The following is a 23,747-nucleotide window of genomic DNA, read 5'->3' as shown; positions in this document are numbered from 1 at the left end:
GCGATATTTTTAGTCCTTTTGAAATTTTGGGGTGTGTTGTGCCCGTTTTTTTTTTTTGAAAGGCAACTCACACACCTAACAAATTTTGGGGTGTGTTGTGCCCGTTGCTTACCGCTTCGAACTTCCGACTCAAACAAATTTCGTTCATCCTACATTCTGTGTATCAAACTTAAAGGCGTGTCTTGCGAGACAAGAACTTGTTATCCTCTTCGATGAACTTACTATCAACGATAAACCTCACTACCAAGGAGGACCGGTTGAAACTATAAATCATGGAACCAAACTTTAAACCAACGTAAAATCGCGACTGTCGAAGTTCGTTGAAATACCCGAGGGAGTACCTTCACTTATTCATAGAACCGACAACGCAAGATCTCGAGGAAGAAACAACGACTACTACTTCCAACTAAATTTCGGGACGAAATTTCTTTTAAGGTGTAGGTAATGTAACATCCCGCGTTTTTCCGTTAAATTTATTTTTAACACTATCTTTTTTTTTAAATAATACCTTTCGTTATTTAAATTCGTAGTTTCCGTTGACCAACGTTCTTAATTTTTCCGTTATTTAATTATAACATCACTCATTTACTCGAGCGTTTTTAAAATATTCGTTTGGTTAATTCCCGCACCCGCTTTGAAACTTGAGGGACCGAGGTTGCCAAGTGGGCAAACTAGTTGACTAGGTCAACTAGTCAACCCACCTTATCCATCCATTCATTTCACCTCCCACCTTCTTCCTCTTTTCTCTCTACTTCCCTTTCATGAACTCAAACACCCATCTTCATAAAATCATCATCTAAATCCGGATCGAGAAGCAAACTTCAAAACAAATTACATTTTCGTGATCCTCTCTTCATCCTCTTCGATTTGGTACAAATTTCATAGCTTGGGGTAAAGTTTCTAAAAACTCTAGATTTCTCTAAATTCGTGTTTTTGACTTGAAATGGTGTTAGTTAGTGTCTATGGCTCGTGTATAACATGAATATATGTTTTGTTTGCTCGATTCGTTGTCTTGAGTAACTAGTTTGAACATTTGAAATGGGTGTGCTTAATCCTTGATTTTGGATGAGATAATGTTGTTAAATTGTTAAAGTTCATGTTTTAATTGTGTTACTAGTATCACTAGCTTCATTTTGATGCGTAGGTTGATTAAGAAAACTTCAAACACATGATTATTGATTTTTGTGAATTTTGGTTAGGGTTTGATAGACTTAAAACGAACTTTTGATGCGTTGAATACTAGGAAATGTTGTTATTAAGTGTTTAGTTGTAATGTATGTTTCATTACCTTCAAAACGGCATATCATATGTGTGAATTGGATTCTCGAGTTAATAAATGCATTTTGTAAACTTGAAACGATGATTTTGAACATTTAATGATCACTTAACGAGTTTTCGGCTATTGTAAATGATGTTTTTGCTTGATGAAAAGTGGTTAGTTGTATTCCTTGTCAAAATACCTTTCCGATGATATAAGATACATGCTTTGGTTGTTTGCGGGTCATAAATGGTGATTGGTTGAAGTTAGGTTCGTGCATAAAACTTAAAAACTGCCAGAATTCTCTGCACAGGTAATGGCGCGGCGCGCCATATACCCGCGCGGCGCGCCAAAGTGGTCTGTCCAACTTTGTCGATTTTTGAATAATGTTTGCTATGCTACGCACCTCCGATTCACATGTAACTTGTTCTAACATGCTCATATATGATTAAAAACCTCAGAAAAATAGTTCGGGACCCGACCCGAACGTGTTGACTTTTCGTTGACTTTGACCGACCGAAGTTCGACTTTTTGTCAAACTTAACCAAATGATTGGGCAATCTTCCTAACTTGTTTCTATACTTGTATCTTGCATGAAACTTGACAAATTGATTCACATGCCACATAATTGAGTCGTAACGAGCCATAGGACTAATTGAACACATTTCACCCAACCTTGTGTCGTAACCGGTTAATTGATACAACTTATTTGTTTAGGTCAAGGCTAAGAAACTATCATGCACACGTTTACTTTGTGATGTACTTTTATACTCGTGCACTCGAGGTGAGATCATAGTCCCATCTTTCAAACAACTTTTATGCTTTAAACTATGGGATGAGAAACATATATGTATCATACTTTTACACATTGAACACAAGTACGAAAACGAACATTCCACGTACGGGTTTGAACAAAAAGCCTCAATTCAATTATCATTAGTTACACTTGCAGGGTGTAAACGTGAACTTATATTATGTGATCACATGGGCTTGACGAGCCTCATTCGGACGGTTCGCTACCGTTAGCGGATGAAATATATTTTCGGGTCTAGTGTATGTTCTAACACTACGCAAAGGTTGCAAAACAGTTAAGTTTGATAATTGGGTGCCCGGGATACAAACAACAACTTTGGAATGCAAATGATTTTGATAATCATCTTATACTAAATCTTGTGGTTCAAATACAACGTTTACTAAAACACCTATGATTTCACCAACATTTTTCGTTGACAGTTTTCTATATGTTTCTCAGGTTCATACTTGGCTATTTGATACATGCTTCCGCGTACACTCATACTTGCTTGGAGTCAAGCATGCATGCATACACTCTGATTTCTTGCTTGGGGTCAAGCATACATACATACATACATACGCTAGTGATAACACCTTTGGATTCAAACATATTGTTTACATACTTACGCTATTTATAGCAACCGCGATTTTAAACTAATTATGTCGCAAGTTACCTCATTTACAATTTATACTTTTGCAAACTTAAAATTATTGTCGAACGGTTTTGTAAACTAAACTTTGCAAGCATGATACGTTTCAAAAGAATGCGACATAATTTTGGTCAAACGAGTCTCATATAGGGACTACGACCACGTTTCGGGACCTCAGTTAGCGACGCCGTCAATGACGATTTTGGTCGGGTCGCCACAAATATGATAGGTATTATTAAAGTAAGTTATTACACGTAGTAAAATATGTTTGTATCACATATTTATTTGATAAAATAATATCTATAATGATAGTAAGTAAAAGTTGTATTATTTTATAATAATAATTATTATTATAAAAATATCAATATTTATAATTACTAAGATGACATTATGATAAAACGATAATTCTAATTATGATAACTTTAATATTTACGATAATTTTTAATATTATCTTTAAAATAATAATTCTATTTAAAATAATAATAATAATGATATTTTATAGTAACAATGACATTTCTATTAAAATGATAATTTTTGTTAAAATGATAGTTTTAATACTAACGATACTTTTAATAATAATAGTAATGATAAAAATAATAAGAACGATAATTTTATCTAAATCAATATCTTATAATATTTTAATTTCATCATGATACTCTTACTCATTATTTCCTAATCGTTTCGTTTAATAGCTTTTAATCGTCTTTTATATCGTGTTCATAATAATGATAATAATAGTAATCAAAATAATTAGGTGTTACAAATATTTGTTTTAATTACACTAATATTAATAATGATAGTTACTATAACATTATTAACGATAATACTAATAATTATCTTAATGATAATATAGTAATAATAATAATAACAATAACAATAACCATTTTTAAATAATGATATATATATTAATAATGACAATAATAATAATAATAATAATAATACTAATAATAATAATAATAATAATAATAATAATTGGATAATAATAATAATAATACTAATTATAACTTTAACGATAATAACGATAGTAATAATAAAAAAAATAACAATTTTTAATGATAAATCCCTTTTATTGATAAAGATAATAATAATGATAATAATAAGATAAAACTAGAACGACGATAAAAACGACGATAATAATAATCATTTTTAATAAAAATATCGAAAATTCAATTGATTATAACTTCTAATCCGTTCATCGAAACCATTCGATATCTAAAGGAAAAGTTCTTAATTTTTTGCTAGCTTTCCAAAGTCATGCATATCTTATACCTTATCTCAACCGCAAGTGTAACTAATTCAATATTCAACCTAACCTGTCTAAGGGCAATATCAAAAGTACAAGCATGCATAATCCTAAATACTCGAGCACTAGTCAGGAATACACTATTAGTATGTAAAAGTTAAATTATGAGTACTCACGTATCAATATTGAGATTCAATATTGCAGGAAAGGTACGTAGACGCAACGGAAATGATAAACACTATATTGACCTCACGAGCATACCCATGAACCATACTCAATCACCTCCATAGCTATAACCCATAATTTCCTTAATCCTATCCTACTCGAAAAACAATTTCGAAATCACTCGGACAGCACTCCGTCGTAATATTTTATGTATACTAATAATATCTTGAAATAATACGGAGTAAATATATATATGTAAATCGATTGAGAGAGTTTAGAGAAAAATATTTTCAAGTTTCTATGATATAATGAAACCTATTGAATTCTATTTATAATAGATTTTTGAATTATTAAAGTGAATTATTAAAGTATGAATTATTAAAGTGAATTATTAAAGTATGAATTATTAAAGTGAATTATTAAAGTGAATTATTAAAGTATGAATTATTAAAGTGAATTATTAAAGTATGAATTATTAAAGTGAATTATTAAAGTTAAAGTAAAGTAAAAATAAAGTAAAGGTAAAGTTTAAGTATAGTAAAAGTATAAAACTATGTACGTATAATACGCGTATAAATATATATAATATTAATTTAAATCGTTATATATATTTAATAAAATAAAATATAAATATAAATATCGTTATCTTTATCATACTAGTTAAGTAATGAGTTGTCAAAAGTGGTTCTAGATATTTATAAAAGTTATATACGTTTTAATAATAAAGTTCTTTTTAAACTGAAAACGTTTTTGTACGTTTGAAACTAAATAGATCAATCGAGTCTTTATGAGATTCAATCTTCCACTATCCTTTGTTTAGTTCTCAATGATTGACAATTTGTTCTTATTTATAAATCACTTTACCATTTTCCGAATATTGTTAAAATGGAAAGATTTCTCAAATCAACGTGGGCCTTTCAACAGAGACTTGTAATCATAATTCAATATATCTGATAATTCAATCATTTGATCTTATCTTCTAATTCCATTGATAAACATTTTAAAACAGATACAATCATATAAAGTATTTAATCTAATATTTTGTTTACGTTTCAAGTTATAATATATATACACATATACATATATAATCATATTCGTTTAATGGTTCGTGAATCGTTGGAACTTGGTCGAGGTTGAATGAATGTATGAACATAGTTTAAAATTCTTGCAATTTAACTTAACAAATATTGCTTATCGTGTCGGAAACATATAAAGATTAAAGTTTAAATTTGGTTGGAAATTTCCGGGTTGTCACAACTTACACCTTCTACACCTTAGAAAGTAAAGTAAATTTAGGCCCCGCAAAATATAAATAAACGAAGACGCTGTGTGCTACCGAATCGGACACCGTGCGACCTAACGACACCGCACAAAATAAAAACCTTCCGTTAGTGGCATATCAAATGTTAAGTCCTTCCGCGGCTAAAATGAATAAAAAAGGGGATAGAGGATCACCTTGACGGACGCCTCTCCCAATGAAAAATTCACGTGAAGGCGAACCATTGATAAGGATGGAAATGCTAGTCGATTTGAGACATGCTAGAATCCACTTTCTCCATTTAGTCCCGAACCCCATACTTGTCATCACTTCCAAGAGAAAATCCCAATTTAGACTATCAAAGGCCTTTTCAAAATCGGCCTTAAAAACGATACCTCTATTTTTTTTCCTTCATATAATCAAGGGACTCATTTGCAACAAGAACACCATCCAAAATGTATCTTTCTCTTATAAAGGCACTTTGTTCCGACCCGACAAGCCTTGGAATCACCTTTTTAAGTCTATTTGAGAGAATTTTTGCAATGATTTTATAAAAGCTTCCGATGAGACTTATGGGCCGATAATCACTAAGAGTAATGGGGTCATTCTTTTTAGGGATTAAAGTAACAAAAGAGGCGTTGCATCCTTTCGAGAACTCTCCATTATCCCAAAACCACTTCACGGCGTTCATGACATCCACTTTAATGAAATCCCAAAACTTTTTAAAAAATCTTAGATTGAACCCATCCGGCCCCGGTGCCTTTGAGCTACCGCAATCATTAATCGCCTCAACAACTTCACCTTCACTAATAACCGCCTCTAAACTATCCACCTCTTCTACCGATAGAGAGGGGTAATTTAAATCAACGAGACTAGGCCTAGGGACCCTTTTTCCCTCAAAAATACTCTTGAAGTGTTCAAAAGCCGCTTCCTTAATCAAAATTGGATCTTCGCACCATTCACCATTAATTGACAAACCTCGAATATTATTTTTGTTGTAACCTCTTTTAATCACATTATGGAAATATTTTGTATTCTCATCTCCTTCTAAAATCCACCGAACACGCGCTTTTTGCTTCAACATGTTAACTTTAGATGTTTCTTTTTGAAACCATTCTTTTCTAGCCTCCAACCATTGCTTTCTTTCCTCCTCATTAATCAACCCTAATTCTTCCCGCAATTCAAGCCTATTAGCCGTATTCTTCAGTATGTCAATCTCCTCCTCAAGATTCCCAAACTTTTGGAAGCTTTTATCTTTTAAAGCAATTTTTGTTTTTTTTAATTTATTTCTCAAGCAACAATCCTTTCGATTACCTCCTCCTCCGTTTCCATCCCACGTATCCTTAATTAATTGATCTACATCTTCCATATTTACGCTAATTATACAAGATAAATATATCTGAATTAAAATTATGTGTAATGGTAATATTTCAAATTGATTCCTATTGATACACACACCAAGAGTAGATGTAATGCTCCCTTCAATGACCGTTCAGCATGTAGGTGGCAAGTTGACAACACTTGAAACGCCCCTTATTGAATGTTTTGAGCGGGTTATTTGCGGATTGATTTGTAAATTTGTTTTTTTCCCTTCGATAAAACATAATATAAATTAAAATGAGATACTGATTGGGACAGACTCTAGTCGGTCTATTTTTACAAGATTCAACGATCTATTTAATGCAAACACTTGACCACGATCCTATTATGCTAAACACAAACAAAACAATACCATTGATAATGAGACAAACAACTAAACTCGTATATGAAGTTTGGTTGTTTAATCACACTAGAAATTATGTAATCAAAAAGAGCTGATTAATCAAAACTAAACACACACACAGCCAAATGGCTTTCAATCAATATTATATTATTTTTATTATCTTTTTCACTTTAACTAACAATCTTATTTCACTCCATCATCCATAACATTACCTACTACACTCCTTTATCTCACCGCATTACCATTTCATTTCATAGTCATTATAACTAAAAAAAATCCCAACAACCAACGTTACAGTAGAAATTTTCCTAAATTGTTATAATAATAATAATAATATAGATATGGATAGTCAATTTTGGTGTATACATATAGTCAATTTTGGTACACAAAGTATGTATTTTTATATTGAGATTTTAGGCTATAAATACTCATGAATGCAAGCATTAAACTTGCACCATTTCTCACACTTACAAAGTGTTTCTTTCTTTCTCTCCATTATCATCTTTGTTCTTACACTTCATTATTAGTATTCTAAATCAAGAATCAAATCACTAAAGGTAGTTATAAGCCTACTGAATTATAACATCAAGAATCAAACCACTAAAGGTAGTTATAAGCCTACTGAATTATAACATCAAGAATCAAACCACTAAAGGTAGTTATAAGCCTACTGAATTATAACACGTTATCAGCACGATAATCTTAATACTAAATATGGTTGGCTCTGCCACCAAAATGATATATGGTCGGTTATACCACCAAAATGATATATGCTCGGTTATACCACCAAAATGATATATGGTCGGTTATACCACCAGAATGATATAGGTCGGTTATACCACCTGAAAAAATATATGGTCGACACTGTCGCCAAATTTTCATTTATGTTTACTAATATTTATATTTTTGTTATATAACATTTATTTATGATTGCTTACACATGGTCGACACTGTCACCTACTTATCATTTATGTTATATTAAATTTATGTTTAATGTTTATATACTTATGAATATAAATTGACTCTAATTTATCATGATGTTTGTTTTAATTTTTGATAATAGAAAATGTCGAATCTGGAAAAGCTTAAATTTACTCCTTTAGAATCAACTGGAAACAACTACATGCCATGGGTTATAAAAGTAAAAATGCATCTTAAATCAATGGGCATTCTTGAAACCATAAATGAAAACAACACTTGTTCTGAAAAAGAACAAGCTACGGCATGTTGCTTTATTCATCAACATATTGATGAATGCTTACAAAATAATTATGTGACTGTAGAAGATCCCCATGTTTTATGGGAAGGTCTCAAAAGCAGATTCAATAATCAAAGAGAAATTTTACTTCCAGCTGCAATGGAACAATGGAGAACATTAAGGTTCCAAGACTTTAAGAAAGTAAATGAATACAGCTCAGCTCTGTATAATACATGCTCACAACTTAAATTCTGTGGACATGAAATTAGTGATGCAGACATGATGGAGAAAACTTTCTCCACAATGAATGCTGCAAACATCACAGTGCAAAGAAATTTGAGAATGCTAAAGTTCAAAACATATCCTGAACTTAATTCATATCTCTTAGTTGCAGAGCAAAATGATGAGCTATTAATGAAAAATCAGCAATCCCGTCCTACTGGTACACTTGCAATCCCTGAAGCAAATACTGCAAATAATTATAAACAGGGACAAGGACGCGGGCAAGGTCGTGGTTATAATAACCATCACCATCATCATGCCAAAAGCCATAACTATGGTAGAAACCATCCTTATGGTAATGGTAATGGGCGTGGACGTGGTCGTGGTCGTGGCCGTGGTGGTCAAAGAAATAGTAATCCACGAAAATATAAATATCAACCACAAAACAAGCCCATTAAACAAGATGTTGAAGAAAATTCTTCTAAAAATTCTGAAGAATCTTGCTACAGATGTGGTAGAATGGGCCACTGGGCTAATACTTGCCGAACATCTAAACATCTTGTTAAGATGTATCAGGATTCGCTGAAAGGTAAAGAAAAGGAAGTAAATTTTGTGGATAATATTGATCCAACAGTCACTGAGAAACCATCTGATTTATATGAAGATTTCTTGAATGTTTAAGTTGTGTGTCTTTTGAAAAATAAACGATTTAATATCGTCTGTCTTTGTCATTATGTTTGCTAAATGTTTCAGTACTATCTATTTGCGTTTAAAATATTGTGTAATATTAATGTACTCACTATTTATTTCTTATATATGAAGTTCAATATGAATTTTGCTGGAATACAACATCAATCAAGTGGTGGAGATCTCTGTATAGCAGACAGTGGAACTACACACACTATACTTAAATCCGAGAAATATTTTATTGATCTAAAACCAACGGAAGGAACTATACATACAATATCAGGACCTGCTAACTTGATAAAAGGGATAGGAAAGGCAAATTTCATACTACCAAATGGTACAAAATTTTTAATAAATGATGCCTTATTTTCTCCCAAGTCAAGCAGAAATTTATTGAGTTTCTCCGACATATACCTTAACGGGTATGATTATCAGTCAGTGACAACAGAAAATGAGAAATATTTAAGTATCACTGACAAGAGTCATGTGGTTGAAAAACTGCCAAGACTTAGTTCTGGATTACATTATACACATATAAATGTACCAGAAATACATATGGTAGTTAACGAAAAATATATTGATCCTGGTGTATTCAGTTTATGGCATAACAGATTAGGCCATCCAGGATCAACAATGATGAAAAGGATTATTGAATGTACTCATGGACATCCACTAAAGGATAGAAAAATCCATCATGATACAATGGTTCCATGTACATCTTGCTCTCTTGGAAAATTGATAACTAGACCCTCACCACTTAAGGTTGAGAAAGAATCACCAATGTTTCTTGAAAGAATTCAAGGTGATATATGTGGACCAATTCATCCACCATGTGGACCATTTAGATATTTCATGGTTCTAATAGACGCATCTAGCAGATGGTCTCATGTTTGTCTGTTATCAAGCCGTAATGTGGCATTTGCAAAATTTCTTGCCCAAATTATTAAATTGAGAGCTCATTTTCCTGATTACACCGTTAAAAGGGTGAGACTTGATAATGCTGGTGAATTTACATCTCAAGCATTTAATGACTATTGCATGTCTATAGGAATTGTTGTTGAACATTCTGTTGCTCATGTGCATACACAAAATGGTTTAGCCGAGTCATTGATTAAACGTTTACAGTTAATCGCTAGACCATTGATAATGAGAACAAAACTCCCTGTATCTATATGGGGTCATGCAATTTTACATGCTGCTGCATTGATTCGCATCAGACCAAGTGCAAGTCATAAATATTCCCCCCTACAACTTGCTTTTGGTCAAGAGCCAAATATTTCCCATCTTAGAACATTTGGTTGTGCAGTGTATGTTCCAATTGCGACACCACAACGTACAAAAATGGGTCCTCAAAGGAGGTTGGGAATATATGTTGGATATGAAACATCTTCAATATTAAGGTATATTGAACCTATGACAGGTGACGTTTTTACAGCACGTTTTGCTGATTGTCATTTTAATGAAACATTGTTCCCTAGATTAGGGGGAGAAATGAAAAATAAAGAAAATGATGTTTCATGGTGTGAACCTCAATTAAAGTATCTTGATCCTCGCACAAAAGAATGCGAGACAGAAGTTCAAAAGATAATGCATATACAAGAACTTGCAAATCAATTGCCTGATGCATTTACAGATACAAAAACGGTGACAAAATCATATATACCAGCAGTAAATACTCCAGCTCGAATTGAAATTCCAAAAGCTGGCAATAACGTCACTCATGAATCTTTGCCACGTCAGAAACGTGAAAGACCAATCGGTTCAAAGGATAAAAATCCTCGAAAAAGAAAATCAGCTGATAATGAAGTAAAAGAAAGTGTTCAAGAAGAACCACAAATCAGTACTCCTACTGCAGAGGAGATTGATGATGTCAATACAGAAATTGCAATCAATTATGCATATTCAAAAATATTATGGAACCGAAATGAAATGAAAAATCTTGATGAGAAATTTTCATTTAATGTTGCATATGACATCATGAATAATGATGATGATCCAGAACCAACATCTATGGTTGAATGTCAAAATAGACATGATTGGGCTCAATGGAAAGAAGCAATACGAGCTGAATTAGAATCACTCAATAAAAGAAAAGTTTTCGGATCCATCATTCTCACTCCTAAAGATGTGAAACCTGTAGGATACAGATGGATTTTTGTCCGAAAAAGAAATGAGAAAAATGAAGTTACAAGGTATAAAGCTAGACTTGTAGCTCAAGGTTTTTCTCAAAGACCGGGAATTGATTATGAAGAAACTTATTCTCCTGTTATGGATGCAATTACTTTTAGGTACTTAATCAGTCTGGCAGTTTCTAAAAATTTAGAAATGCATCTCATGGATGTTGTGACTGCTTATCTATATGGATCACTTGATAGTGATATATATATGAAGATACCTGAAGGATTTAAGGTACCAGAAGCATCAAATGCAAAACCCAAAGAAATGTATTCGATTAAATTACAAAGATCTTTATATGGGTTAAAACAATCGGGACGTATGTGGTATAACCGATTAAGTGATTACTTGATAAGCAAAGGGTATACAAATAATCTTACTTGCCCTTGTGTTTTCATTAAGAAAACAACATCCGGATATGTGATCATAGCTGTTTATGTTGATGATCTTAACATCATAGGTACAAATAAAGAGATCCATGAAGCCATTCAACTTCTAAAGAAAGAATTTGAAATGAAAGATCTCGGAAAAACCAAGTATTGCCTTGGTTTACAAATTGAGCATATGCCTAATGGTTTACTTGTACATCAAACAACATATACTGAAAAGATTTTGAAACGTTTCAATATGGACAAGGCAAAACCATTAAGTACTCCTATGGTTGTTAGATCACTCAATGTTGAAGCTGATCCATTTCGTCCATATGAAGATCAAGAAGACATTCTTGGACCAGAAGTACCATATCTTAGTGCAATTGGAGCTCTTATGTATCTTACAAATTGTACAAGACCTGACATTTCTTTTGCAGTTAATTTGTTGGCAAGGTTCAGCTCTGCTCCTACCAAAAGACACTGGAATGGGATCAAACACATATTTCGATACCTTCGAGGAACTACTGATTTAGGATTATTTTATTCTAACGAATCAAAACAAGATTTGGTTGGTTATGCAGATGCAGGTTATTTATCTGATCCACATAAAGCTAAATCTCAAACTGGATATGTATTCCTAAATGGAGGTACTGCAATATCATGGCGTTCTCAAAAACAAACACTTGTTGCTACATCGTCAAATCATGCCGAAGTGATTGCATTACATGAAGCTACTCGAGAATGTTTTTGGTTGAGATCAATGACACAACTCATTACTGATTCTTGTGGACTAGAACGCGATAAAAGTCCAACAACTATCTATGAAGATAATGCAGCTTGCATAGCACAGATGAAAGAAGGGTATATCAAAAGTGACCGAACAAAACACATACCACCTAGATTCTTCTCATACACTCAAAATCTCATTAAGGACAACCAGATTGAAATGAGATATGTGCAATCTAGCAAAAACTCTGCTGATCTTTTCACGAAAGCACTTCCAACTGCTATTTTCAGAACACACGTTCATAACATTGGCATGAGACATGTTCAAAAGATGTAACAGCTGAAGCGATGTCTACTTGAGGGGGAGTCAACTCCATGCTGCACTCTTTTTCCCTTAGCTAAAGTTTTTTCCCACTGGGTTTTCTTTAGCAAGGTTTTTAACGAGGCAGTAATTTATAGTTGATCTTCAACAAAATAAAATTGCTATCCAAGGGGGAGTGTTATAATAATAATAATAATAATATAGATATGGATAGTCAATTTTGGTGTATACATATAGTCAATTTTGGTACACAAAGTATGTATTTTTATATTGAGATTTTAGGCTATAAATACTCATGAATGCAAGCATTAAACTTGCACCATTTCTCACACTTACAAAGTGTTTCTTTCTTTCTCTCCATTATCATCTTTGTTCTTACACTTCATTATTAGTATTCTAAATCAAGAATCAAATCACTAAAGGTAGTTATAAGCCTACTGAATTATAACATCAAGAATCAAACCACTAAAGGTAGTTATAAGCCTACTGAATTATAACATCAAGAATCAAACCACTAAAGGTAGTTATAAGCCTACTGAATTATAACATAAATGACTTTATCTTGAGCACCAAACAAGTTTAAAACCTTTCATATATATTAATTAAAAAAAAATTATTTAATCTAAGAATTATATAAACAATACTATCGATTCAGAATAGGAATTAAAACTTTCCTATTCTTAAAAACGTAGTTTACAACACTAACAAATAACTATAACTATAACGAATAATGAAAAGATTCAAGAAAATACTCAACTCACTCATAATTATATGTTGGGAGTATTTTATTTTCGAAAAAAAAAATAAATAAAAAAAGAAAATATCAGGACCCAAAACGAATTGTTAAAGTTTAGTGAGAGAAACAACACAGAAACACAACTGTCACTCTCTGTCTAACTTGACAAACTATATTATGATCAACTTCTAAAAAAAAATTACAACTAATTAAAATTTTAATGAAAAATTCATAAATCATTTTATTTCTTTATAATTTTTGTCACCTTGTTGATATTCATCAAACCCTTACATCCAATTCATTTCTATTATGCAGAATCTCAATCAGAATTGAAGGTAATTAGCTCGATTTCATTGACCTATATCATGATTTTCAACTTGTTAGTGTGAATTTATGATCTGATAGTCTAATATCGAAGTTATGAAAGCGTGATTTGATGTATTTTGAATCTGAATTAAGTTGAATTTGAGTTAGTGATAATATATCTACGAATTTGAATAGCTTGTGTTTAAGTGTTCTTAGGGTTTAATATTTTAGATGATGAAGATTAAATGACTAACTGTTACATTTTATTATTACTGCCAATTCAAGGTGCAAATTGCAATTCTATTAATTATGGATTCTTTGTTTGTTATTTATGAAAATTACTAAATATAGTAAGTTAATTGTGCTATTTGATGTGCACATGTTACCTATACTAGATTTGTGTACTTACTTACGACTAACTGAAATAACTGTAAAATTGATCTTCCTTTAACAAATTTGAATTTTTTTTTGATATATTCACTTAGGAAATCAGAATTTTCTTTTTGATTGGATTTCGATCTAATGGCTGGAAATTGGGACGGAAGCCGTGACCTTGGTAGCCAGTCTGACGAAAGTTTTCAATACGAAAGACAACATATCGAGCCGATATACGATGCGTTCAAATGCCCTCTCTCTAAACAAGTTATGAAAGATCCCGTTACCCTCGAAAACGGTCAAACTTTCGAGCGAGAAGCTATTGAAAAATGGTTTAACGAATGCAAAGAAAATGGACGAAAGCTCGTTTGTCCGGTGACATTAATAGAATTAAAGACTATGGATATGAACCCGAGTATTGCGTTAAGGAATACAATTGAAGAATGGAATGCTAGGAATGAATTAGTTCAGCTCGACATGGCTCGTAAGTCTTTAACGCCCGGGTGTTCTGAAAGCGATGGGTTACAGGCGTTAAGATTTATACAGCAACTGGCGACAAAAAATGTTTCGAATAAGCATGTCATACGTAATGCTGAGCTCATACCTATGATTGTTGACATGTTGAAGTGCACCAGTCGTAAAGTTAGGTTTAGAGCTCTTGAAACTCTTCGAATTGTGGTAGAAGATGATGATGACAATAAGGTAAATAAATAGTTAATATTTCACCGTTCTTGTATACAGGTCCGTCTGTTCGTGATATAATAATGGGCTCTTATGAACGTTAAATTTTTCAATACATATAAAATGATAATACTACTAAAAATTTATCATTATAAATAGCAAAACATGTTATCATTGTTTTTGAGATCTCTCAATTAAAATGACTTCTGATTAGGGGTAATTTGTGTCAAAGGAAGGAACAAATGTTTTTTTTTGGCTATGAGTTTTTTTTCCACCTACATGTACTGATAGAAAAACAAGTCTATATAAAACAAGTATATATAAAGTTTTAAATTTTTGGGTCCTTTCAAATTTTCGGGCCCTGTTAGATAGCCTATCTTGCACACCCTCTAAGACTCCTCTGCTATGGAACCATTGTAGATAGAGGTGGCAAGATTTGAGACGAGTGGGGATGACGGGTCAAAATGGGTTCGGTTTGACCCGTAAACACCTTTGCCATCTTTAGAGAACACTATCATCATTAATAGTTATTTAAATCCTTGTTTGACCCATTTGAGATAAAACTGCGTCTAAATTGGCCCATTTATAATGCCACCTTTAGCTGTAAACAAAGAGTATTATATGTGCATTATGTGTTTTTTGTGCTTTTCAGGAAATAATGGCTGAAGGAGATAAAGTGCGCACAATCGTCAAGTTCTTATCTAATGAACGGTGCCAAGAACGGGAAGAAGCCGTGTCATTGCTCTTTGAGCTCTCGAAATCCGAGTCGTTGTGTGAAAAAATCGGTTCTGTAAATGGAGCGATACTCATTCTAGTCGGAATGACAAGCAGCAAATCAGAAAATCTTTTGATCGTTCAAAAAGCTGACAAAACTCTCGAAAATTTGGAGAGGAACGAGAATAATGTGAGGCAAATGGCTGAAAATGGCAGATTACAACCTCTTTTGACACTTCTTCTTGAAGGTACTTTCCATAAAGACTGAATTGACCCGATCCCATATAAATGGGTTGAAATTGCCCCCCACTTGTCCAATCACTAATTCATCAATGTATACATACAGGTCATCCCGAGGTCAAACTGTCTATGGCTTCATACCTTGGCGATTTAGCTCTTAGCAACGATGTTAAAGTCTTTGTGGCCCGAACCGTAGGTTCGTCCTTAATCAGTTTAGTAAAAACTGGCGATATACAGTCTCGAGAAGCTGCGTTAAAAGCCCTAAATCAAGTATCATCTTGTGAAGCAAGTGCAAAAGTTTTAGTTGAAGAAGGTATACTTTATCCTCTAGTCAAAGATCTCTTTGCGGGCCCTACCAACCTCCCATTAAGACTAAAAGAAGTATCCGCTACAATCCTCGCCAATATCGTGAACTCTGACTGTGATTTTGACTCGATCCAAGTCGGCCCGAACCACCAAACCCTAGTATCCGAAGACATAATTCACAATCTACTTCAAATGATTAGCAACACGGGCCCGACCATAGAAGGCAAACTTCTACAAGTTCTTGTTGGATTAACTAATTCTCCGATCACCGTTATTGGGGTGGCTGCCGCCATCAAAAGCTTGGGAGCCACCATAAGTTTGGTACAATTCATCGAGGCCCCACAAAAAGAGTTGCGAATGGCTTCGATTAAACTTCTTCAAAATCTTTCTACCCATATGGGCCAAGAATTGGTCGGTTGTTTATGCGGGTCATCGGGACAGCTCGGGAGTTTATTTAAGGTAATAGCTGAAAATATTGCAAGCACCGAAGAACAAGCAGCTGCGATCGGGATTGTAGCCGAACTTCCGGAAATGGATATCGGGCTAACAAGACAAATGTTAGACGAAGGCGATTTTCAAATTGTGTTCTCGAGAATAAAAATGATCCGACAAGGTGAAACTAGAAGAAGCCGGTTTGTGACTCCATATTTAGAAGGTTTGGTTCGGGTCCTTTCGAGGATTACGTTTGTTTTAGCTAACGAGCCGAAAGCTATTTCATTTTGCCGTGAAAATGAACTTGCGGGTTTATTCACCGAGCTTCTTCAAGCAAACGGGCTCGACAATGTGCAAATGGCTTCGGCTCTCGCTTTAGAGAATCTCTCACAAGAATCGAAGAATTTGACGAAATTACCCGAATTACCGTCACCGGGATTTTGCGGGTCGATCTTTCCGTGTTTGGGCAACCCGCCCGTGGTGACGGGTTTGTGCCGGGTTCATCGTGGGACGTGTACACAACGAGATACATTTTGTTTGATTGAAGGCCAAGCTCTTGCAAGATTAATAGCTTTACTAGATCATACTAACGACAAGGTTGTTGAAGCATCGTTAGCAGCATTATCCACTGTGTTGGACGATGGGGTGAATATCGAAGAAGGGGTAAGTGTTTTGTGCGAGGCGGAAGGAATAAAACCGATTCTCGATGTGTTACTCGAGAAACAAACGGAGAACCTAAGAAGACGGGCGGTTTGGATGGTGGAGAGACTATTACGAACCGAAGATATAGCGTATGAAGTTTCGGGTGACCCGAATGTTAGTACAGCACTTGTTGATGCATTTCAACATGGTGATTATCGAACCCGACAAATTGCTGAACGGGCTCTGAAACATATCGATAAGATCCCGAACTTTTCTGGCATCTTCCCCAACATAGGATGAGACCGAAGTTTTGTGTCGTTCAGACGGCCTGTAGAGTGTAAGCAGATGAAAAGGTACATAGTTATTGTAATTCTGTTGTTGTATAAACTATAATATAAAGTTGTAATTCTGTATTTGTATGTTGTTTCAATTATGATTTGTTGATTTCACATGATATCTGTGTGTACTTTATGTAGAGTTGTTCAATTCTTTCACGAGCAATCCTTGAGTCAAGACAATAAAGAACGTCTCTTGTTTTCTAAATATGTTCGATCGGGCTATTGTCAGCCCAAAAAACAGGTCGATGACTGAAAGCAATTTTTTCGGTCATGACCGGTTTTTTGGGCAATGCACAAGGTCCTCGTGTAAATTGCAAGGGCATTTTTTGCACATTTTTCTATTAGGGGCAATTTCTTATGGTTCGTTAAAAATTGGGTGAGTTGGCGATTAGGCCTATTTTATGCGGATCGAAAGGGTCAACGTAGACTTTGTTGCCAGAATTTGTACTTTTGTACCATATAAGCAACAAAATATCAGCTAGTTGCATACTCATTCATGGCTAGTCACTGATTGTTTTGGGTTGTAACTTGAGTTGATGTTCTTTTGTGCTTTGTTGTCATCATTTGGAAACATAAAACTCAAACACAGATTGCCCTTTAACCCTTGAATTCCATCCGCCTTCCGCACCTCGCGTTGCGGGGGGCAGTAGGGACGGGTGTTTTACTGCCCATGCCTTCAGATTGGGCCGGGTTTTCTCCTGAACAGCAGTCGGGGACGGGTTATGCGACAGTGGGAAATGAACGTCGGGGTGGTTTAGTCCCTTGGGTGATCGCAAACTGCTATTAAAAAAATAGTAAAACTCAAACCAAATCAAACCAAACAACAACAAAAAAAAAAGTTATGATAAATATGCCATTCCAGTCACCAATCTTACACTACATTGAACAAATATGAATGTCATAAAACATACAGATAAAGAAAAAAACAGAAATCTGTCATGTAGAAATAATCTGCAGTTCTTCACAAGTTACAACTAAGAATGCAACTCGAGCCGATTCAGGTCACTAATCTGTACAGTTACAAGTGCACAACAGCCAATGATTTCGTTATGCACGAAGAAGCATCCAATTCATGAGCAACTCGGTTTCTCGATACATGAATCCAATTCTTCGAAGCATCAGATACATCAAACATGGTCAAAAATTCCAAAACCTGCCCAAAAATCTTGAACATTTCGACCCCACAAATCAAACTCTTATCACCAACAAACGTCGCGTTCCAATCCATGGGTGCATCAGGATGTATCGAGACCTCTTCCCAGTTAAGATACATCAGATCAAGTTCCCAAACCTTTCTAACCGCTTTATTTCTTCGCCCAATTTGACCATCTCCTTCACACCATGAAACCGACACCATAAACAACCGATTTTCACACGAAATTAGCTTCGGGTAGTACTCGTGTACACGCGCAGGCAACATCGTTGTTTGAACTCTGACCCAATACCCCCTTTCGATATCATATCCTGCAAGGTTATCGGTTTCTGAGTACACATAAAACATCTTGTTACAAAAAACTCCCGAACAAGCAACCCCGAAATCAGCCGGTAATCTTTGGATTTCGGTCCATTTATTACATAAAGAATCGAAAATTTCACATGAATCTAACGGCTCGTCCCATGATCCAACACCACCTACGGCCATAATCAAGAACCGTTTGATCGAATCTTTTTTGTTCAAGTGCTCGTTTTTCTGTTTAAATGAAACCTCGATTTCATCGTGAGGGTATCTTAGTTGACGCCTAACTGAAAGTCTATGTGGGTCCTCGTATACATCCGATACTCCACCAATGCGTGTCTTGACCAAACGTCGATCTTGTCGATTGTGTTGACTTTTTATAGTCAAACTATCTGACTTGACTTCATACACACCTAGAATCGGTTTTGACCTTGCGTGTTTCATAGATGCAACCTTCTGCCAAGACTTGGTCAACGGGCTAAACACTAAAACACCTTTGTGGGTCTTAACCGAACTTCGATCCAATCTACCGATATTGGTCAAACTAGAACAACCACCAACAACATAAACATTTTCTTGGATGCTTACAACCGAGAACAAAGACCGGCCTTTAAGAACATCCGACTCCACTTTATGCCATTTATTAAGAGAAACATCCAACGCGTGTATTTCACGAGAGCAAAAACCATCTTTAACTGCACCGAACAAAAACAACCACGGGCTTTGATAAAAACCATCACGCCTCATTTGCATGAATCGCGCCGTTGTGGTCAAGGTTTTCCATTTTTTGCATACCAAACGGGCTTTCATGAGACTCGTAAAAGGGAGTCTTACCAAACACATTTCGAAAATATCATCGGGAAGAAACACATGTACACCTTCGACTCCCGGAACCTTCCGGTTACTTCTTTTCCAAAGTCTCTCTTTTACTCCATACGAGAAACAATCTACACTCGTATCATCGGGCCCACATACAGGTTTATACCCTTTCCCGTCTTCAGATGTTGAAAAACGTCTTCCACAACCCGTATCACCAAACTCTTCACCGTTAGTTGCACCAACTTTGCAACCACCGCCCCGAGTGTACAGCGGTGGACACCTCATTGAAACCCCGCGCGTGTCATTTTCATCTTCCATGACATCACCATGGTTCTTTCTTTTCAACTTTTGACTTAAGCTTCTAACAAGACGTTTCGATACACTTAAAACCTCAAGTTCTTGATGAAGTGATGTCTCCCCCGAAACACTTTCAGATATCATCTTTCTTTATAATGCTAATAACATCAATATCAAACCTGTCAAATATTACATAACAAACCCGTCAATCTTTTAGAAGTTACCAATTAATATTAGGATTTTTTTTTTTTTTTTTAAATTCAAAATTTTCCTTCACCCGTAGAAAGTACTTATTGTGATCCTACCAAAATGTATGTTGCTTTCTCTAGCTATATCTTCCATTATTTACTCTTATCAGCTGATACTAAATAAATTTGTCGATATCGCCTTATCAAATAAAATTTGTCCATTTATTGCCCTAAAGGGTAGTTGAGGTTGTAAACAAGAAAGTTTCTAGTATATTTCTATATTTTGCTATTTTACTATTTTACTATTTTACTATTTGCTTTGCATAACTTGATTTTACAGTTTTGGGGTTCAAAATTATAAAAAATGGAAGATCAACTTTGTTATATAGCACAACTTTTAGCTATGGCATTCAATTTCCCATATCAAAGTTTACAGATAGATTCCTATTACTAGTCTAATAGTAACTGAAATTTCCCCTTTAGGGTAAAATTTGCTAAATCAAATTGGGATTCACATATTTCCAAACTTGACTAAATTACCTTATAAAGCCTAATTCAAATTGAAGGATTAAACCCTAATTCAAATTGAAAGGTAAAACCCTAAAGAAAACACACCAAAATGACTCACCAACTCACAAAACAGACAACAATTAATTTCAAATAAATACAATATTCTACATATAAAATTATACAGTAATGTGTGAATTGAAGAAACCCATTATAAAATTAAAAGTGTACACTAACCTCATAAGAATATTGTAGGGATCAGATCACTTCACCAACATAAAAAGATTGCATTTTTATAGCTCAAGAGCCTTGATCTGTGCATAAAGATAGATCCCAATAAAATGGTAATTAAAAAGATTCAAAATTTTATTAGAGAAGATACAAGTACTGATCCTGTGACTGGAAGTACAAATTTGAATAAAAGATAAAATGCGAAATTTTGAATGAAAACTATTTGTAATTAGGGTTGATTTTAGTAAAGAGTGAAACGGCAAAAGGGTAATAAAGATAAAGATAGACAAATGATTTAAATTCTGTTTTGATTGTGAGAGAAAGGGAGATGCATTTGGTTCTAGTTTTGGGTCTCTATTTTTTTTTAAAAACTTGTAATATCATCATGCCAAGAGGTGGAGCATTTCTTTCTTTTACTTTCACTTTTATAAATCTAAAAAAATAATAATATAATATAAATATAAATAATATAAATACGTATACATATTCTTTTCTAGAAGTAAAATGAATTATAAATAACAAAAATATAGGGGTGAACAAGAAATAATTATAAACGGTACATGTACTATAATGGTTAAGTACTCGTATCTATTAAGGTTAAGCCTTTAGGGATTGTTTCATTGAGTTCTCGATATGCATACTGAAAATCAACAGACTTTAGTCCGATTTATTATGTATAAGAAATTCGGGAGCAAAGAGATCGAACTGTGAGGCGGTGGCCACCTTGAAGAATATTATCGATTACCCTATTCTGGCATTATTACTTGGAGTTGTCACATATTGTTGAGTTGTCTCATCTCACATCGGTTATGGTATTAAATATTACTCCGTATAATGCTTATAATAGTTTGTGTTCCTCATCTCTTTAAGTTTACTTTTAGAGTTGAATTAGGCTAAAGTCTATTATTTCTACGCATATAAACTTAACACGAATTTAATAACAAATTTGACACCAACATAATGTTTTGCCTAAACTCGTTAGTTATACCAAAACTACCCACTCTCTTTCATAAAACGTTTTGATTTTTAACTTTTCAAATCATATCACCACTATGCATTCGTTTGTTTGCCAAATACTTTGTCGAATTCTAAATTTAATATGCCCGTTTTTCTCAGTTAAATGCTCTCCCAAATGCCTAAGTTCGTCGATCTGCCAAAACTTCAGCATATTTACTCTCTTAAATTTTCATTGCGTGTTTGAAAAAAATAAAAAATCAATGTATGTTCAAGCGTCTTTAAAGCATTATCACATATAGGACTTCTTGTTGAATTTTAATTTATATCTCTTTTATCAAGTCATCTTCGTACCAATAATCTTCTTTGACCTTTGTTTGCTTGACTCAAAAATATTTAGACCTATAAAGTCGTCCAAAGTAACAAACACAGTATCCATGGACCATAACACTAAACATACAAATCACTAGTGATTGACAACACGAAACGTAATTTAATAAAAAGCTTTAATAACAATTTCCATCTAAAATTGTAAAGAAAATAAACTTTTGACACGACCTCCAATTTCACTTCTATATTTAAACATTGCAAGTTGTAATGTCTCAATCATGTCTATATTTAATTCTCAGTCATTGTAACATCATTTTCTAGTTTGTAAACTAGAAAGATCAACAGTTTATAATTAGCTTAATTTCCATTAGCACTTGTAAATCTAATTCTAATGTTCATTTAAACAAGAAGGTGTACAATTCAACCCATTTACTTATAATACTAGTGAAATGACCCGTGAAATCACGAATTTTATTTAAACGAAACAGTTTAATGATATGTTTTAGGTATTAAGTGAACGTAAATGCTAAAGTTATTTAGTTTAATGACCCGTGAAACCACGGATTCCGACTAACAAACTTGCCGTTGTTTTTACAAACATATTGATATACTTAACTTGGTCAGAATAAATGAACTACATTTATTCTCCCACCACTTTTTTCCAATTTTCATCACAATTATTATTTTTTTTGTCATAAAAGCTACATTACAACATTTTATTGAAACATGTATTTCACATACATATGTAACGTAATTAATTCCGTAAAGAGAATCCATATTTGAAAATAATAATATAATTTTTTTTTTTTGAAAAGCAAGTAAAATTTTATTGATAATATTAGAATTTACAATAGGCCCTATAAAATCTATACATATATGTAAGTGGAAGAATACAATGACGAAAAAATCCTCATGACATTGAAACCATAGACACCGTCGAACTTGAAAAGACAACCTGGGGCGAGACAACCGACAGTATCGCAGTGCGATGACAAAGTAGGTTGCAACTACCAATTTAACCAAGTGAAAATGGACCTCCATGAAATGGGGGAATAGGGTATATGAATTCGGCCAAAATTAGCCAAAGGGCCATCCCGAGAAAACATGTTTGTATATAATGCGGGGTTGATGAGCCATTGTTGCCATTCGATTGTTGTTTTCTTTGCCCTTTTGGAAATCCATGAATATGATTGTGATTGGACTTCAGATAATATTGTGGTAACACACCAATCTTTCTTGTTAAAGACAATGAGGTTTCGGTGTTTCCAAATGATATATAATGTTACCCATTTGATGGCTTGCCATATGGACGAGGCAACGTGTGTGTTAGCGAAAGAGAGATTGTTTGTGGTGATGTCGGAAATATTGGCGAGGGTGTTGGTCGGGAGATTTAACCATTAGAGAA

At 34.0% G+C, this 23,747-nt stretch overlaps 2 protein-coding genes across 3 annotated transcripts; one reads left to right on the top strand and one right to left on the bottom strand.

Annotated features, from left to right (window-relative positions):
- The first annotated feature begins 13,656 nt into the window (after positions 1–13,656).
- On the top strand, positions 13,657–17,676 carry LOC139865866 (U-box domain-containing protein 44-like). Of its 2 annotated transcripts, none has more exons than XM_071853968.1 (4): positions 13,657–13,861; positions 14,326–14,909; positions 15,541–15,850; positions 15,949–17,676. In XM_071853968.1, exons 2-4 carry the CDS (start codon positions 14,355–14,357, stop codon positions 17,520–17,522), a joined length of 2,439 nt encoding a protein of 812 aa, XP_071710069.1. In that variant the 5' UTR covers positions 13,657–13,861; positions 14,326–14,354; the 3' UTR covers positions 17,523–17,676. The 2 variants fall into 2 exon arrangements, with proteins under 2 accessions (XP_071710069.1, XP_071710068.1); XM_071853967.1 differs by having other exon boundaries at positions 14,318–14,909.
- Positions 17,677–18,419: 743 nt separating this feature from the next.
- Positions 18,420–21,185, bottom strand: LOC139867115 (F-box/kelch-repeat protein At5g42350-like). Its single transcript, XM_071855445.1, has 2 exons — positions 21,065–21,185; positions 18,420–20,311 (listed from the first exon to the last, which is right to left on the bottom strand). Exon 2 carries the CDS (start codon positions 20,274–20,276, stop codon positions 18,579–18,581), a length of 1,698 nt encoding a protein of 565 aa, XP_071711546.1. The 5' UTR covers positions 20,277–20,311; positions 21,065–21,185; the 3' UTR covers positions 18,420–18,578.
- Between the last annotated feature and the right edge of the window lie 2,562 nt (positions 21,186–23,747).

This window comes from Rutidosis leptorrhynchoides, chromosome 9 (assembly GCF_046630445.1).
Source record: "Rutidosis leptorrhynchoides isolate AG116_Rl617_1_P2 chromosome 9, CSIRO_AGI_Rlap_v1, whole genome shotgun sequence".
Classification (NCBI taxonomy): Eukaryota; Viridiplantae; Streptophyta; class Magnoliopsida; order Asterales; family Asteraceae; genus Rutidosis; species Rutidosis leptorrhynchoides.
Note: the sequence above shows the minus strand (reverse complement) of the source record. Positions and strands in the feature narration are given on the sequence as shown.